Consider the following 15,289-nt stretch of genomic DNA (forward strand, 5'->3'; position numbering starts at 1 on the left):
TCCCAGCCCTGATAAGTCTTACTCGGGCTGAAAGCAGCATCACAAGGACACCTCTCCGTCCTGCGTGCTCACCCAGCAGAGGCAGGCAGGCAGAGGCTTTCCTCCTGCTTGGGAGCTGACGGAGGGAGAGTTTCCTTAACATCTGACATCTCTCAGGGACCAGGAGTGCGGTCCAGGGAAGTGGCAGCCACATGAGGAGGGTTTTGCCTGAGTTTCCCATGGCAAACTGCCCATCCAGGAGGAGATTCAACCCCACAGCTCCCACCACTGCCATGTGTGACCTTCCTGACATCTCCTTCTCTCTCCCCCGCCGAATGGTTTGCAGGTCTGAGTAATATAATTGGCATCATCGTATACATATCAGCCAACGCTGGAGACCCCTCCAAGAGTGACTCCAAGAAGAACAGCTACTCCTACGGCTGGTCCTTCTATTTCGGGGCCCTGTCCTTCATTATAGCCGAGATGGTGGGAGTGCTGGCTGTCCACATGTTCATAGACCGGCACAAACAGCTGCGTGCCAACGCCCGTGCCACGGACTACCTCCAGTCCTCCGCCATCACCCGCATCCCCAGCTACCGGTACCGCTATCAGAGACGCAGTCGCTCCAGCTCCCGCTCCACTGAGCCTTCACACTCCAGGGATGCCTCTCCCGTCGGGATCAAAGGGTTCAACACCCTGCCATCAACAGAGATCTCGATGTACACCCTGACCAGGGACCCGCTGAAGGCAACCACCACCCCCACCGCCACCTACAACTCCGACAGGGATAACAGTTTCCTCCAGGTTCACAACTGTATCCAGAAAGAGAACAAGGACTCTATCCACACCAACACAGCCAACCGCCGGACCACCCCGGTATGAAGCCGTCGCCAGGAGCTGAAAATGGGGCAGGAACGGGCAGGAGGAGACGGGGGTGGGCTGCAGGGTGGGGAGGGTGGAAGGGGGCAGGGGGCAGCAGGGGGGTGGGGAAGGAGGAGGTGGAAGCGCCCCTTGGTGGAGTGGGGACCTTCCCAATGCAAAAAAAAAAAAAAATCCACAAAAAAAAAAAAAAAAAACCAACAAAAACAACAAAAGCAAACAAAAAACTGACAAAAAAAAAACCAAACAAAACACAAACCAACAACGAAGGAACAAGCAGATAAGCAGACAAACAAGCAAGTGAACAAAAAAACCAAACAAATGAAAAGGAAACATGAGGAAAGAGACAACAGTGAAAAAAAATTCTTTAAAAAAAAAGCAAAAGAAAAAAGAAAAAAAAAGAAAATCCTTAAAACTGAGAGAAAGAGATTTAAAAAAATAGAAATAAATTTAAAAGAAAATGCATGATTTCCCATGTACCATTATTTTAACATTTAATAAAAACAGATTAAAAAAATAAAAGGGAACCAAGAAATAACAAATGACAATAAATCAAGTGGGAGGAAGAGGAGGAGGAGGCAGCTTTTTTTAATTTTGGGAGGTTTTATTCTTTTATTTTATGGTTTGTTTCCCACTTACCTTTAACCCAGCACAGGCTTCTAGGGGAACAGGGGATGGGGGTTCGGCTGCCAGTGACTTCGGTGTCCTTGGGCCAGTTATGGAGGATCCTGTGTGCTGGAGTTAGCCATGACCCACTCTGTTCCCCTGAGACCCATGGGGATCCACTCCATTCCCCTGGGATCTGTGGGAATCCGCTCATCCTCCACAGATCCATAGGGGTTTAAAGTGACCCTAGGGAGTGCAGGAGCTGATGCTGAGTCACCCCTCCACAGTGTCCCCAGGGGGATCCCCACTTCCCCAGCCCTAGGGACCCTGGGCTTAACGGTGACAGTGCAAAAAAACAAACAGATACAGTAAATAAAGACACACACAGAGACAAAAAAAAAAAAAAAGACAAAAGAGGTTTCTTAAAAAAATAAAGTGGCAATTTTTTAATAAAACAACAGCTATAAATAAATGTAAATATAATAAGTGGATTTACTTGCAAGAAAAACAGATAGTATTTTTTTCTTTTAATTTTTGTTTTCTTCAGCTTTAAACTGTGAAAAAAAAAGAAAAGAGGCAGCAGGGAGCTGTGTGGGAGATGCAGGTAGAGGGTGGGAGGGGCTGGTGGAGGGCAGCTGGGGTTCCCATTCTTTCAGGGTGATGATGCTGTGGGGGGCACACACATGGGATGCTGTGGGGGGGGACAGCACTCACGCACACGTGTGCCCATGCTCACACACTCTTGTCCTGGTGGGCGCATGCTCTCCTGTGAATGCTCCAGAGGCTCCCCAGGGTGGCCACGCGCCCCTCAAATCTGCCCAGATCCCCCTTGGACCACATCAGTAGGGCTGCAGCCGTGCAGGGGCATGGTGAGGCCACCCAGCCGCCCCCTGAAATCGCTCCCGTCCTCGCCAGCGCACAGCGAGCACACCCTGAGCCAAAGCCGGCCACAGGCTGCCCGGCCTTGATCCGTGCCGCCTGCCAGCCCCCATCGCAGAGAGCCCCCGAGCCCCGAGGCGCGCCGGGGAGAGGTGCCAAGCCAGCGGGGGTCCCCATGCCCACCGCCTTGTGCTCTCCTCCTCCTGGGGGTCCCCGACTGCCGTGGTCCCCTCCACAGCAGCAAGGCAAGGCGAGCTGGGTCCCCCCAGCCCCCCCCGGCCTGGCTGCCGCCCCCTCCCTCCCTGGCACTCGGGGAAGGGGGCACTGGGGTGCCAGCTTTTCATGCAGCGCCCTCCACGAGAGCCGCTGCCGATGGAGGAGGGAGGGGAGGGGGCAGCAGGGGTGATGGGGTGCCTCTGTGACACCCACAGACACCGGCCAGCCCGGGGCGAGGACAGGACCCCTTTGGGGCTGCCCCCCGAAAAGAGAAGCGCCCGAGGCAGGCACAAAGCCGAGAGTTTGCAGGATGGGGCCGCTGAGCCCTTCGGCAGCTCAGACCCACTTTTCGACTTTTTTTCCGTCCCCATTCCTGCTGCTCCAGTTTTAGGAGCTGCGCAGTCCCCGCTCCAGGTCCCAGCGGGGGCTCTGCTTTAAAGCAGCCAGATCCTCCCCGCTCCCCCGACCCGCTGCTATTTCGCCCCCCCTTCCCCGCTCTGGGGCAGGGCGGGGGGCAGCAGAGGGACGGGGTCACCTCCAGAAACGGCATCACGGGGCAAGAGGCGGATGCGAGCGCCTCGGATGGATGTTCAGACCTTACCCCACTGATGACATCCCCTCCCGTGGCCCCCCAGCCCTTTCAGAACGATTCACAGGGGATATCCACCCCCTCCAATGCCCCCCGGGAATAAGTTAAAGCCAGTTCCCCAGATTCCAGCGTAGAGGGATGGTGGCGTTGGGGTTTCCATCCCCACCCAACGCTGCTCGGAGCTGGGGAGCATTCACAGGGCTGAGCGCGCCCGGGGGCCAGGAGGGAAGGGGAGAGTGCGGGAGGGCGCGGGGAGAGCGTGGGCAGGAGGCAAGGGCTGGAAGGGAAGAATTTTCCCCAGGGTGTTGCTCATGTCCAGCTCAAACCAGTACAAGAAACCAACCTCCGTTTTCTTTATTTCGTGGGTTTTTTTCAGACTGTTAAAAAGAAAAAAATTTTAAAAAGAGAAAATGACAAAAAAAAAAAATCCTGGTACATGAAATAAAGTTTTTTTTTATATATATAACTTGGTCCTCATTTATGTGGATTTATTGGGGGGGATTTGTAGTGCCAGAAGAGTACCTCAAAACCCAGCAAGAGAATCTACTGCTGTGGACAATTTTGTCCTCATTAGAAATTCAGAGGATGGTCTTGCTTCAAGATAGTCTTCGAGATACAGGAATGGATGAGGGAAGAGGAGAGTGTCTTGCCATAACATTTTATTTTAAGTAAGTGTGGGTAAACTCAAGTCATATGTGGGCTTTCTCTGATGCCCTCCTAAACACCTGCTCCAGCCTCTCTTTAGCTTCTAGCATCTCCCCTCCTGTTCCATTCTTCCTGGGGTGAAGATACCACAAAGGCTGATGCTCCAATTCCTACTGGAAACAGTGGCTTTTGTGGCAAGCCAAGAATTGCCAGCAAGGTCAGAATTCATACACACTAGAGGGCTCAAAAAGGAAAAAGAAAGTGACTCCAGCATTGCTTTCGGGTTTTGTTCAGCCACTCATGGCAGTTTCCTCAGTAGCTGGGTTGGCAGTGGGTGCCTGGTAGAAATACTCAGGTAGGAGCTTGGAGAGGGGGAATAATTTACAGCTGGAGATGCAGACCCAGAAGCAGGTAAGGTGGCAGCAGAGCAGGGAGGCAAGATCCCCACAAAGGGGACAAGGCATGTCCCCTCACCTCCCACTCACCATTGGCAGCAAGGGTGTCACCAATGAGCTTCCCTGCACTGGGCTCTCACTTCCCATGAGACCTTCCATGGCTTTCTGAAGCAGACCAGAATCCCCCATCAGAATCTGTGACCACTAGCTTGGAGGGATGACGTGGAAGGACAGCCACCTGAGTGACAAAGCTTCTCTGTGTGTGACCCACAGCAGACAAGTGAGACCTCGAGCTGAATGAGCAGGTCAGAGCGGGGCAGTTAATTTGGCAGCAGCAAGGAAGGCACAGCTGGCTCCAGGAGTCCCAGCAGACACTGCTGGGTTGCAGTGCGGTCACAGCACAGCAGTTCTCCCTGCTGCCCAGTGCACCTCACACCTGCTGATACCTGTGCTCAGCATCTCTACCCCCTGGCCAGCACCAGTGGGTCCCCACTCTGGCCCTCACTGCACCCCCTCTAGCACAAGCTCCTCCAGCTCATCCCCCTTCTTTGGGCCCCTGGTAGCACCTAACACCCACCCCAGCATTCCAGCAGGCAGGACGCTTCACTGCCAAGGTAATTGCGGGCACCCGCCGACCCATTTCTGCTCCTCCTCCAGGGACCCTTCCCAGCAGCGTCCTCACCAAGAAGGAGGGCACAGGGAGGGGAGAGGCAGCAAAACAGGCCAGGGGCCTGTCTGGGGGACACCAGGGAGCTCCCAGTCCTGCCACATGCACATCTAGGAGGCACCTGTCTTCCCACCCCATTTAGTGCACAGACCCCAAAACCTTCTCACCTCCTTCTCATCTCCTTGCCTGGTTCTGAAGCCTCCACCCATGCTGAGTGCTCCTGCTCGGGCATGGGTAGGATAAGCTGAAGGAACCACCCTGCATATCCTCCATCCACCCTGTGATATTTGCGATCCTGGCCTGCTTCAGAGCTTGGGTCAAGATTGTGCTCCCTTATCCTCCTCAGTGCCAGTGAGGCACTGGGGAGATGCGGCTACACTTCCCACGCAATGTCCTGCCTGGAGTGAAGGGGGTGCACAGCTCGCCCCCTCCGCACAACTCCATGAGGGGTGCACTTCTTCATCGGGTGCAGAGGCTTCTCCCCTTCTCTGTCTGGCTTTTATGGGATGAGGCAGCGAAGCAGCTCTGGCCTGAAATTAGGTGTGGGGAATGCTCTTCAGACTGCGCCAGCCTCCATGCTATAATAATTAGTACTAATATTCAGCACTTATACAGCACTTTTCATGTTCAAAGCACTTTGCAAACATTAGCTAATTAATGTCATATTAAGTGATGTCTTAGAGGGGCAGCATCGAAAGCAAACGACTTGTGCGTGGGCAGAAGCTCTCATTCCCCATCTCTCCCCAGGCATGTTAACATTTAGGTAGGTGAGAGACCCTAATATGTTTTCCTGCTTCCTTCCCAGTTCTCAGTGCTCCCCGTTCCATGTGCTTGCCTCTCCCACTGCTGACCGTGTGCTCTGGCAGGCCCTGAGTATGCCAGGGGTGAGCAGGGTACCAGGGTCCTCTCCTCCACAGCACTGAGCCACTGAGGCCTTAGGGAAGCCTCCTCTCGTGACTGAGAGGTCAGTTAAAATATTCGGGTTGGAGAAGTTCCTGCCCCAGTCTCAAGCCCCAGCGGTGAGGAAGGAGAGACAGCAGGCCTCTCGCAACACAGCCAGAGAGGAGATGGAACAGGCAAAGTCTGGTCTGATGCCTTCAGCTATTTCCCTGTCATGCCCAAGCCTCGTGACCTCTTTGGGGCCAATGGTCATTCCCTGCTTTCAGGTGCCAGAAGAATGCAGTGTCTGGCCCTGCACAGGGATGATTTTGGACAGTGCCCCTCCAAACCTGAGGACACACTCTCAAATGCTGGCCAGGGATGGGTAGAAGGCAGGCAGGGCATCTGCCAGAGAGAGTGCTGCCCTACTCAGACAGAGCAATTTGCAAGGATGGCTCTGGCAAAGGATCTGAGCTCCAGAGGGCCTGCACTGCCCAAGGGATGCTGGCCTGCACTGGCAGCGATGCTGGGTCTTCCATCCCATGGAGGCACAGCATGGCTGGAGAGGGGGCTCCCTTTGGGGAAGGGTGTGGGGCAAGGGAGTACTTGCTGCTGAGTAATGCCCAGGCCCTCATGTGTGTGGGTCTGCTGTCAACATGTGCTTGCTGTTCCTCTGCTGCCTTTTTCATATGGACCACAGCCAGAGCTGGCTGCGTTTGCTTCAGTGGGAGACGCTCTGAGAGCTCCTCATGTGGGGAAACCCAGATACTTGGCTATTAAATTAACATCGGGCATTTAACTGCATCATTCAAATGGTTTAAACACCCAGGAGTGGTAATTAGTAATTATGGTTTGGTGAGGGAGGATATTAAGTCCCAGGTATGGAGCCCAGTATTTTTCTCTGCAGATAATTTTTAGTGCCAGATGACTACAGAGAGAGGCCAAGCGTCAGACACTCAAGTCTGCTGTCTTGCTTGTGTGTGAGGACTGCCACGGGGGAAGGAGACAGCCACACAGCTCGCCTTTCAAAAGCCAAGCGCTGAGGCCAAGGACACAGAAAGGTTTGAGAAGGAGAGCTGATGGAGGAGGAGGGCCTGTTAGGAGGTACAGTCAACTAGCAGGTGCTAGGTGAGCAAGGATGGCAAAGGACAGGCAGTCTGAATGTCCTGGAAGTATCCCCAAAGGTAGAGGTCGGTCCAGACATCTTGGCATCTCCTTCCCAGGTGCCTTCCAGCTGCTGGGGCCTTCTCCCCTCCTCTCCCCAGGCTCTTCTGGACACCTTCTGGAGAGACAGAAAGAAGAGGCCACAGTTTTGGTAGGGAAGAGTGGCAGATGGAGGATAAAATTTGAGTCGGACCTATGCAGATTAAGCAGATGTGAATTAAATCCCACCAGCCTGAGTTTTACCTCCAAGAGTGGGGAACAAATCACCCCTCACACTAAGCTGAGGCATGGAGCTGGACCACACATAGGCTGCTGTGCAGTGTGCAGCTCCTCACCTAGGCAGGGCATTTACAGAACTTCTGATCAAGCCGAGCATACCTGTACCACAGTTTGCTGGCTCCACAGAGCTCCAGAGTAGCTGTGCAACCAAGATGCCCCATGGAGATGAGAAATTCCCCTCCAGCCCGAGAGAGGGAACAGGGTTGTGCTACCCAGACATGGCCATAAAAAGACCGTTAGATGGGGATCTGTGCCCACAAGGGTAGGGAGGACATCTGGGATGTCACAGTGTCCATGGTGGCTACGCCTTATTGAAGCCATCATCCACTGGCCAGTAGAGGGGTGCTGAGGACCTGCCAGACATGGAGCTGCACTGAGGACCCTGACAGAGGATCCAGGACACCCCAATGGGACATGCTGCTTCCCACAATTGCAGCAGCAAAAATCAGGCGACTACCTCCATCTTCCTGGCTGCAAATCCCAGATTTGACCTGGCTCTGGCAGAGCCAACACAGACGTGAACCATTCTGGCAGAGTGTTGTCACTTGTGCCAATTTTACACCGTGGAGAGGAGTAACGTGCGAATGACGCCAAACCCTGCTGGCCTCATTTTGCTTGCCCTTTATTGAAACCTCCGGGCCTTGCACCCTGGGCTCGGAGCGACAAGGGTGCCATGGCTCATGTACGCAACGAGGGCCGGGCCTCCACGGCCTCGGCATCCTCTGCAGCGGTCAGCTCCTGACATTGCGGAACGCCCGCAGTGGAGGAGCCGGCTGGCTGATACCCGCGGCTTCAGCAAAGGGGTCAAGATACACGGCTGTGGGCCGAGTCCCAGAAACGGATCCGCAAGGGCAAAGTACTGGGCCTGGGAAAGGGTTTTCTCTGCTGCTGCTCCTCCTGCTGCTCCTGATCCCCTCGGGGATGGAAAAAAACAAGGGACTTTGCTCTCTAGGGACCTGTCAATCAGAATCTGCCAGCACCGTTTAATTTGCTGCATTTATGCCTGCCAGGAGCGCCTGCCGGGCTGCCGGTTCCTGAGCAGGCAGTGCCATCCCGTGGGACGAGCTCGGCACAGCAGCGGAGCCTCACAGCCGCACTGAGCGGGAGCTGGAGCAGCCCCACAGCTTCCAGGGAAGATGCAGCGCCGGGACCCTTGCCCAGTGTCCCCCTGGCACACAGGGGTGGCCAGCAGACTTTTCCACTCTTCCAGGGCTCCTCACTACCTGTTTTTCCTCATTCCCCCTCTCCTGACAGCATCTCAGAGGGGACACAGGGACATAATTTACATGGGGGTTCAGCTTAGACCCACCCGTGATGGGCTCCAGCCAGCACAGGGGCAGGTATTATTTTAGGAGGGGAGGGCAGACAATAAAGCTCTTACTGTGAACTTGGTGTGGCCATGAGGTTGGAGGCAGCATGGCCCAGGTAGCTGCTTATCACCAGCAAGTCCCCCCACTTCTCCTACTCTAAAATCTCCAGCTCTGACTGGTGCCTGGCCAAGGATCATCCAGGAGTGTTTTATGGGGTAATACTTCATGCATGCAGAGAAAAGAGTAATTCCACAAAGCATTCCCAAGGCTAGGAAGCCCAGTGGCTGCCCCATGTCTCCTTCTGCCCTTGCTACTGTCCCTGGAGTACCTGGTGCTGCTTGTGGATCCTTTGGGGAAAAAGGGGTGAAGGTAAGGTTCCTTCCCAGCCCAAACCTCTTCCCATCCCCTACAGCAGGGGCCAAACGCAAAGCCTGGGCCTGACCTTGGGAGTCAGGTGTGGCCTTGGGAAGTGCCTGATCTAGAGGAACAGGCTGCAGACAGGGAAAAGGAGAGAAAGAAAGACCTTGGACTGCAGCAGTGGGAGCTTTCTGGAGCAAGGCTGAGAGTGCGCATCCGTCCCAGCTGCCTCGGGGTACCTGACGCCCGATGGGGGACATACACAGCACAGCTTTGCCAGAAGGGACAAAAGCACCCGGCTGACTCCTCCAAAGACAGAAGAGAGCAGATGGTGCTGAAATCTGCTCAAGAGGAGAGGAAAGAATGGCCTCGAGGCTCCGTACTCCCTGTACCTTCCGCACTCCCTGTACCCTCCGCACTCCCTGAACCCCGAGAGGCACATTTGTCTGCAGCCAAGCGTGTCGGCCAGCCCTGTCTCTGACTTACCAAGGAGCAGAGAAGGGAATGGCTACCATGGACTTGCTGGGCTACTGCTTATCCCTTGCTGCCTTTCTCTTTTGTGGGGACCTTCTTGACAGTCCCTGGGAAGGGAACAGAATGTTATACATAGGTAGCATCTGCTTTTGGCTCCTCACTGCCTTGAAAGTAGGTCTTGTGCAAATAGGGTTCAACTGTGTTTCCTAACAGAAATTGCTTGCACTCTTTTTCTGCCTCCTGATATTCTGCTTAGACCTCTTTTCCTGGCTGGCATAAGCATTAAGCCTTCCAGAGAAGAGACCAGCTAGGCAAGAGCACTTGCACAGCATGTTTAGCCCCAGAAGATTCTGATTTTTCATGCAAGTTACTCTAACACTGATCATGTTGAAGGAAATAACCATGAGTGCATCTGTGCTGGGCAAGGGCCCTTGTAAAGAAAACCCATGTTGCTCATATCCCTGCTCACATTGAGATCCTTCTGAGGGCAGTGCAGCATACGACTCAGGCACTGGATAATTGCAGGGCATGGAGTGAGGCTCCAGCAAGTGAAAAGTAAAACTGCTAACTCAGTGGTGAGAAGGCACTGTGTGCCTTCCACCACCCAGGGCCCCATCCTCTTCCCTGCTGTAGATGTAACTGGATCTATGCAGCATTTCCCAGAAGCAGCAGCCTCTGTTGACACGGCTCCCCATCATCATAGCTTGTATCTCCTTCAGTCAGGCAGGGAATGTTGTCCCTCCCTGCACAGCATGAAGGTGACAAGCTTCCACTGCAGAAGCTCACTGGTGTGGCCTAGAAAACAGCCACAGAGCAGGGATTTGCAGCTGAGCCTGTGGACTCCCAAGCTCATACCCCAGCCACTGCACCAGCCTTCCTCTCCTGATGCAGGCTTGGAGCCAGCAGGGACGCTGCTGGCGCCAGCTGCTCTAATTCAGCTTTGTAGAATAAACTTGTGGAATTAGCCTGTTGGCTGCTAGAATAAAATCCAACACGGAGTGCAGATCAAAGGGGACAATCTTGCCGACGGTTTGAGGGGAGGCAGTGGGCCCTGGGCTCCTTCTGCAGCTCTGGAAACGGCAGTGCTCAGCAGCCAAGGGTGAGGATGCAGCATGACACACACACTGCCTCTTTGGCAATTCATGTGGTCCAGACCATGGTGGTCAAAGCTACAGAAACCTTGGGAGAGATCTGACACTGGTGGCAAAAATAGTCAAAACCAGGCAAGAGACAGCACTAATTCACAGAAAGACAATTTGTGGATACACCAAATTTTGTGCTTTTTCCTGGTAGCATGGAAGGAGCAGACAGTGCAAGGTCAGGCTCTGAGCCCAGCCTACAGAAGCAGTGTGGTTTAAGAAGGATAAGTCTGTCCCTGCTCAGTTTCTGTCTGTCTGTGAGGACAAGACAATCCAGCCCAGCAGCCAGGGAGAGCTCAGCACAGCAGGAGGAGGAAGAGAGAAAAAGCCTCACAGTGAAAGCACTATCTGCTACCAAGAACAATAAACTCAGCACGTTCCTCGTGTGGAGCTTACTGGACAGCCAGGGCTGGTCTGAGCACAACAGCAAATCTGCCAGGTGCCACCTGCTCCCAGCCCCACCAGATTGCACAGACAGCAAATTAAAAATCAGATTCACTGCACATACACAGTAATGCTGTTTTATGGCCATTTTTCCAGGGTTCCTGAAAATCCAATCAAGAATTTTCCTGGAAATCCGACCAAGAATTTCCTTGACAAAGCTGGTGAGCAACCACCACACGAGAGGACAGGTTTATAGTTCAGCAACCAGGACAACAGCAAGAGGAATGAAGCCCTTGGAAAGGAGGCCAAGCATTGCAGCAAATCACCTGGCCTGAGAAAACAGCAAACTGAGGAGGCAGAAAAAAAGTGCCACAGAAAAGATGGGATGCAAAGGGGAGGGCCAGGGAAGGAAGGAGGGCTTCCCAGCCTGTGAACATCAGTCTGGGGCACGAGCCAGTTCATACATGGCCAAAATTGGTTACAACAAAAGCCCTGGAGCCAGCAGTAAGTTTTTGATGATGACAATGACTGTGGAAGAGGAATCTGACCTGAGGAGGTGTGTGTGAACATCAGGGTTCCCCACAGTGGGAAGGTGTTAAGGCTGAAGACTATTTCCCTTGGTTTCTGGGCTTGTCAAGAAGCACGGGGCAGTGGAGACTAAGCATTTGGCACAGCCATACGGTGTGTTTGGTCTTTAGTGAGGAAAAGGAACCCAACCGTCTGTTTTTTATGCATGTCTTACAAGAATGAGAAAAAGAACTACTGGAAAATAGTGTTTTAATGTGAGCATTAGTCTTCCAATCTTCAACTGCCTCTTTGATTGAAAGTACCATCATACAAGCTGGAAAGCAACCTGTCTTAAGGCTTTCCAAAGCCTTTCAAGGCAGAGGTGATCTATTTTCTAGGAAAGGCCCCTAACAGGTTGGGTGCTTGGACATGCTCTCCTTCATTTAAACCCTGCAAGCCCCTGGTAACGTGGCCTGAGCTGTGTATTATCCTCTCTCAGCAGGAGGAGGCTGCTCAATGTAGCGCCAGCTCATGGGGTGGCAGCTCTCCAGCGAGCCCCAAACTGCAGAGGAGATGCATGGCAGAGAAGATTTTGGACTGGAACATCTAGGGTGCTGGAATGAGCCCCTCTTTTATGGGCCTGCTAACACCAGCACAGAGCCCAAAGCCAGAGAAGTGGGAGACAAGAACAGAGAAACAGATGGGAGCAATTTATCCTGGCTGTTCTCATGAGCATCTTCCAGGGAAGAGTGATTAGTCTTATTAACTGATTAAATGATTAATTAACTGATGAACTGAAATTATGGATCAAGGATCAAATGATTGCAAGCAAGTGTATTTGGAGTACTTTTCCAGGAAGCAATGTATTTCACGTGCCTTTCATGAAAACCAGAGGCCAGGAGGGAAACTGCAGCAGCAGCAGAGCGTGGGGTCAGCAGGACAGGACCAGAGGCACACGGAGCTGCGGGGCCCCAGCAGGACACGGGAGGTGCAGTGCCTGGTGGGAAGTGGGAAGCGAGACAGACCTGCTCCCTCTCCTAGTAAATGTGACCTGAAATAGGCAGAGAAAGTTGGTTCTGTTCACCCTGGAGAAGGTGTCACGGAGATCTCATAGCAACCTTCCAGTATCTGAAGAGGGACTACCAGGAAGCCAGAGAGGGACTCTTCATCAGGAGCTGTACTGACAGGAAAAGGACTAATGGCTACAAATTGAAAGAGGGAAATTTAGGCTGGATATTAGAAAGAAATTGTTTACTGTGAGGGTGACAAGACACTGGAACAGGTTGCTCAGGGAAGTTGTGGATGCCTCAACCCTGGCAGCCTTCAAGGCCAGGTTGGGGATAAGGCCTTGTGCAACCTGGTCTAGTGGGAGGTGTCCCTGCCCATGGCAAGGGTGGTTGGGACTAGAGGATCTTTAAGGCTCCTTCCAAGCCTTAACACTCCATGATTTTAAATGTGGCAGAAAATCTCCCCTGCTTAAGACTGGATTCCTTTTTTTTCATAGAACTCTTCTTCTCCTTGCTAAGAAAATGGGTGTTTAGATTCGCCCCAGGGAGCATTTATCCCACACCAGCCACTCCCTATGCATGCCATCTCCTCCAACCCACACCTATATCCAACTGTGACACCAGAAAAAGAAATTTGACGGGCTGAGACCAAGCTGCACATGATCTGCCACCTCTGGTAGACAGCAGCAGCACTACATTCTCTTGCATGCACCTCAGGCAGGCTCAGGAATGAAGAGGAAGTGGTGGAAAGCACGGGATTTTGTTTTATCAGTCCATTTCTTTTCATTCGTTCATTCCTAAGTCTATTCCTCTTTTCAGAACTTCTTCTTTTCCTCACCACGTCCTAAGCTGAGTCCCTCTGAGCCCACAAAGCCCAAGGTCCAGCTTGGGGGGACAAGGGACAGGCACTGTGGAGCTGGCATCCCACTGAGCCACTGCAAGTGAGAAGGGAAGCAGTTTCAGCTCTAATGATGTTTGTCTCCAAAAAGGCTGTTTAGGTGAGACAGTTACAAATTGTATTTTATAAACTGTATTTCTATAAGTGGATTTTTTTTTTTTTTTTTTGCTAGCAGGAAGAGGCACTTTAATAATCCCACTTCTGATTAATGGCAGGGTGTCTTGTCAAAGCAAAGACCGCTGCAGCTTCAGTTCGTTCTCGAGGAGGAATCACAAGTGGAAAATAAAGAAGAAAATGCACAACCTCTCTGCCTGGAAAATATTGATCTAGACTCTTCCTGGGTAAAAGATACTCAGTAAAATTCTCTAAAGAGTTTTTTAGCCTGTGAGCTGAAGAGATTTGTTAACCAGATCCTGCTCTTTTTAGAGGTAGAGAAAATTTCAATCACTCTGGCATGAGAGCATTTGGGATTTAATGATTTATTGTCCTCATTCCCTGAGAAGAAATACTAACCCAATTACAGAGACAGGGACCCGAGGCACTGCTGTATTAAATCACTGGTTCATGGTCTTCTAGAGAGGCTGTAGGGCTGAATCCAACTTCCAGCCCTAGGTCTGCCTTCCAGCAGGTCCAAGGAAGCCATCAGGGACAATGGGAAAGCTCAAATATCACACAGTGAACACAGCAAAGGCAACTGCAATTCCCATTCTTCACCCATCTTTAACACTCAAAGTCTAGTTTTTGTAACACCCTCTAAAACCAAAATGTTGGTTGAATGATCATACAACTACAGCCTGAAAAGTACCTGATTTTCCACAGCATCATTGCAGAGTTTGGAATACATTTTTATTTTAAGAAGCTGTATGTGTGAGAAAATTAAGAGGCACGCCATTAAGTCATGTTTCCTGTCCTAGCATGTGACTTCATTGACATATTTCTTGTCCAGAGTCCTGTAAGTCTGTTCTCTATCAAAGTTATCTCTTAACTTCTATCTCTATTTTTATCTGGAAAGCAGGAATTTACCAACCAGACCTCACAGTAATCCATCACATGTATATACAGCAAACTTTACCAGATGGGAACTGCACATTAATAGCTGAAAACTGTATTTGACTAAGCTGATGATCAATATTCTTCCAATACATGATTCGTAAATTAAGTTGAACTCAACTTTTTCTAAAGGGAAAAAAAGAAGAAAAAGGAAAAGGCAAGTCATTGACCCCAAAATCATTCCCAACAGGTATTTGTCAACCATAGGGCTGAATACCTCTGCCAAGAGAAGTTCCACAGTTCCAGGAAGTTTAGCCGTCATTAGCACTGGAGATGTTTCTGACCTCACCATTGTCTGAGCTGCTGTGCTCTGCTGAGTCTTCAGCACACACAGAAAGCCAAGTTTTCCTCCTCTTTATGACATCTGGCTACAAAGTGAATGGGTTTTGTCACACGTCACCCCCAGCTTTTACACTAAAAAGGCAATCAAGCATTTTAATCAACAGGGCAAATTTACACTATCCTTAACATCACTCTCCTTCCACTCCTGCGTATTTTTTCTCTATTGAGTGGTGATTAGGCAGGAATGAAATTTCAGTAAATGACAGTGTTGTCCCAAAATAGGTTCTTTCACCCAGTCCGCAAGAGGCCAATCCACACACATAATCCAGGTATTTGATTTATTTACAGTTCTGCACAGAAAGAGGTGCTGGATGACAAATCCACAAAGCCAGCACAACTACTAAACTTTTCACTCTTTATATATTTTGGCAAACAAAGGCATTAATGACCCTTGGCTACAAGTTTAGTTCTCTTTTTAATTACTATTCTGTCTTCTATTGGTTAATGGACCTCTCCCTGCTCATGCTAATTAGTCTGCATGCTCAGTGTCTCTCTCCTTTCGAGTCGGTGGTTTCTTGGGTCAGTGGCCATGATCTCCCCCTGCCAGCATTACCTTTTACTCTGCTGGAGCTGATTCAGCACAGTTGCTGAGCTGTCTTTATTAGTTTCTTCCTTACCTTGGGGGTTCTGCCAAATGTTTTAGT

The 15,289-nt window shown here is 51.4% G+C and overlaps 1 protein-coding gene across 2 annotated transcripts in view; it reads left to right on the plus strand.

Moving 5' to 3' along the window:
• Nucleotides 1–1,976, plus strand: part of CACNG2 (calcium voltage-gated channel auxiliary subunit gamma 2) — a 52,792-nt gene extending 50,816 nt beyond the window's left edge. For both annotated transcript variants that reach the window (XM_038154889.1, XM_038154890.1), the window contains one exon: nucleotides 326–1,976. In XM_038154889.1, the coding sequence (XP_038010817.1) occupies nucleotides 326–861 (536 nt within the window). In that variant the 3' untranslated portion in view covers nucleotides 862–1,976. The remainder of the gene's footprint in view (nucleotides 1–325) is intronic.
• The last annotated feature ends 13,313 nt before the right edge of the window (nucleotides 1,977–15,289 follow it).

This window comes from Motacilla alba, chromosome 1A (assembly GCF_015832195.1).
Source record: "Motacilla alba alba isolate MOTALB_02 chromosome 1A, Motacilla_alba_V1.0_pri, whole genome shotgun sequence".
NCBI classification, from domain to species: Eukaryota; Metazoa; Chordata; class Aves; order Passeriformes; family Motacillidae; genus Motacilla; species Motacilla alba.